Source organism: Arabidopsis lyrata (genome assembly GCF_000004255.2).
Source record: "Arabidopsis lyrata subsp. lyrata unplaced genomic scaffold ARALYscaffold_2, whole genome shotgun sequence".
Classification (NCBI taxonomy): domain Eukaryota; kingdom Viridiplantae; phylum Streptophyta; class Magnoliopsida; order Brassicales; family Brassicaceae; genus Arabidopsis; species Arabidopsis lyrata.
The window spans coordinates 13,317,462-13,319,898 of NW_003302554.1; the positions used below are offsets into that span (position 1 = coordinate 13,317,462).

Below are 2,437 nucleotides of genomic sequence, written 5' to 3' on the forward strand. Positions count from 1 at the left end.
GATCGAATGTGATTAAGGAGATGTGAAGTTACAGGAAAGATATGATTGTGAACATTGTGGGAGGATAAAGAAACGTTCTCAGCTGGAAAGTGAATCTCGGCGTGGTTCTAAATTGGTTACTGGTGAGTATATTGAAGAAAGAGAAGTTCGGCCTAGAAGAACAAAGAGTTTGAGTTGTTCGTCGTATTATTCCCTTGCTTCTTCAAGGGAGTTTGAGAGTGATACTGAAAATCAGGAGGAGGATGTGGAAATTAGTCGTGAAAAAGTGAGAAGATCAAAGAAGAAAATTGTTGACCAGTCAGCCAAAGGATTGAAATCTAGAAAGGAAGCCTCTCTGATGCATTTGAGGAAAAAAAGAGATGAGAGCTCTAATGGAGTGGATTCAAGGTATCAGAAGCAGGTTTTTGAGGAAGGGGAAAATTCAAATCAGGCAGTGACTTTGAACCAGAGAAGAAGAAAGAAGTTTAGTCAAACTGGTAATAGAGTGTCTGAATCGACGGGAAACTATGAAGAAGATATGGAAATTCATGAGATCCATGTCAACAATGCAGAGACTAGTTCTCAAAATCAAAAGCTCATTGGTGAAAGGGAGGACTATAGAGTCCACTCAATTCGTAATGATTCTGGAAACGATAACATTGAGAGTTCTCAGGAGCAATTGAAGGAAAGATCGGAGACTCGTTATAGCAGTGAGGATAGAGTATCTGGATTGCGAAGAAGAACCAAATATAGCAGTAGCCAGGAGGAAGGTATAAATGTGCTCCAAAATTTTCCAGAGGTGACAAATAATCAGCAACATCTAGTGGAAGAAAGGATATCTAAGCAAGCTGGTAGGAGAAGGACTACTGAACACTATTCTGAAAGTTCAGAAATTCATGACATAGACATCAGAAATACATATGTCTCACAAAGCGAAGACCAGATTAGTAACCAAGAAATACATGCTGGCTTGGTTTCTGGTTTGCAATCTGAAAGGAAGCAGCAAGATTATCATATTGAACATAATCCCTTGCAAAAGACGCAATCTGACAGAACTTCTGTGTCTGTATCTCATACCAGTGATGCAGTAAGGTATACTGAAATTCAGAGAAAATCTGAGAAGAGGCTGATTGGTCAAGGAAGTACTACGATTGTGCAATCGGACAGCAAAGTAGAAAAAAGTGGTGCTTGGAAAGAAGGCTCTAGGCTAGATCAGGCTAACTCGAAACAAGAAGATCAAACGACCTTAGGGTTGCAAAGTTATCAGTCAAAGCTATCTGAAGAGGCCTCAAGTTCACAATCATCTTTGATGGTCTCGCGAAACAAATTACAACTGGTAGATCTGGTTTCCGAGGAAATGCAAGGATCTGAAACAACACTGATTCCTCCTTCTTCTCAGCTGGTAAGCAGAAGATCAGGACAAAGCTATGGAACTGGTGGAGTTTCCATTCAAGAGATTTCCCATGGAACTTCAGAAATTGGTAATCCCACAGCCTTTGAACATCCAAGAGCAGGAGCTTCTTCTGTTAATAGTCAGTCTGCTGGACAACTGATGGGATTTACATCACATGAAGATGCTATGGGTTCTGCTCATCGGTTGGAACAGTCATCAGAGAAATACGTTGGGGAGTTTTTGAAAAGGGCCACACATGAAGTTATAAATCCAGAGACTGAGGAGCAAAGAGCTGAAAGCAATCAATTGAAGAGGCGGGACTCAAGGCGATCATCTGGTGGTTCAGGAGCAAAGGGACCTTCAGATGAAATGTGGGTAACGGATTCTGCTCAGGGAACTCCTCATTCAGGAGCCACAGAAGGCAATGCAGCAGAGGGGAATGTTGTTTTCAAAAGAAATGGTAGGTCCTTGTGGAATGTTATAGCTGATATTGCTCGGCTTAGGTGGGGCTCCCGAGCTGGAAGCCCTGACTCGAGTGCAAAGCCCGCTGAAAAGAGTTCACCCAACGAGTCAGTTAGCAGTGCAACATGGTTTTCTGGACGTGAGCATGACGGAAGCAGTGATGATAACACAAAAGGGGATAAAGTTTTGCCACAAGAAGCTCCTTCACTAAATCAGTTGGAGGTTGGTCAAACTTCTCCTAGAAGCCAATTTGAATATTCCGGCACTACAAAACTGAAGCAGCGATCTGAACAGCATGAAGGTGTGGTATCATCGCCATCTTCCACTATATTAGAGGGTGGCTCAGTATCCAATCGCATATCTTCCACATCTGGTAATCAAATTGTTGGTGTGGATGAAGAAGAAGGCGGAAACTTTGAGTTCCGTCTTCCTGAAACAGCTTTGACAGAGGTGCCAATGAAACTGCCTAGTCGAAACCTGATAAGATCTCCTGCTATCAAGGAACCTTCAGAATCTAGTCCCACCGAGGCACCCAGTGATCAAAATGTTACTGTGGGAGAAGGAAGACGCTATCCTGGAATGGATGCAGGTCAAAATCCGTTA

At 42.6% G+C, this 2,437-nt stretch overlaps 1 protein-coding gene across 1 annotated transcript in view; it reads left to right on the plus strand.

The window, feature by feature from the left end:
* The window catches only part of LOC9324741 (tRNA(adenine(34)) deaminase, chloroplastic), a 4,538-nt gene that overhangs the window by 657 nt on the left and 1,444 nt on the right, over positions 1-2,437 (plus strand). The window contains exon 2 of the mRNA XM_021010072.1: positions 18-2,437. Within this exon, the coding sequence (XP_020865731.1) occupies positions 18-2,437 (2,420 nt within the window). The remainder of the gene's footprint in view (positions 1-17) is intronic.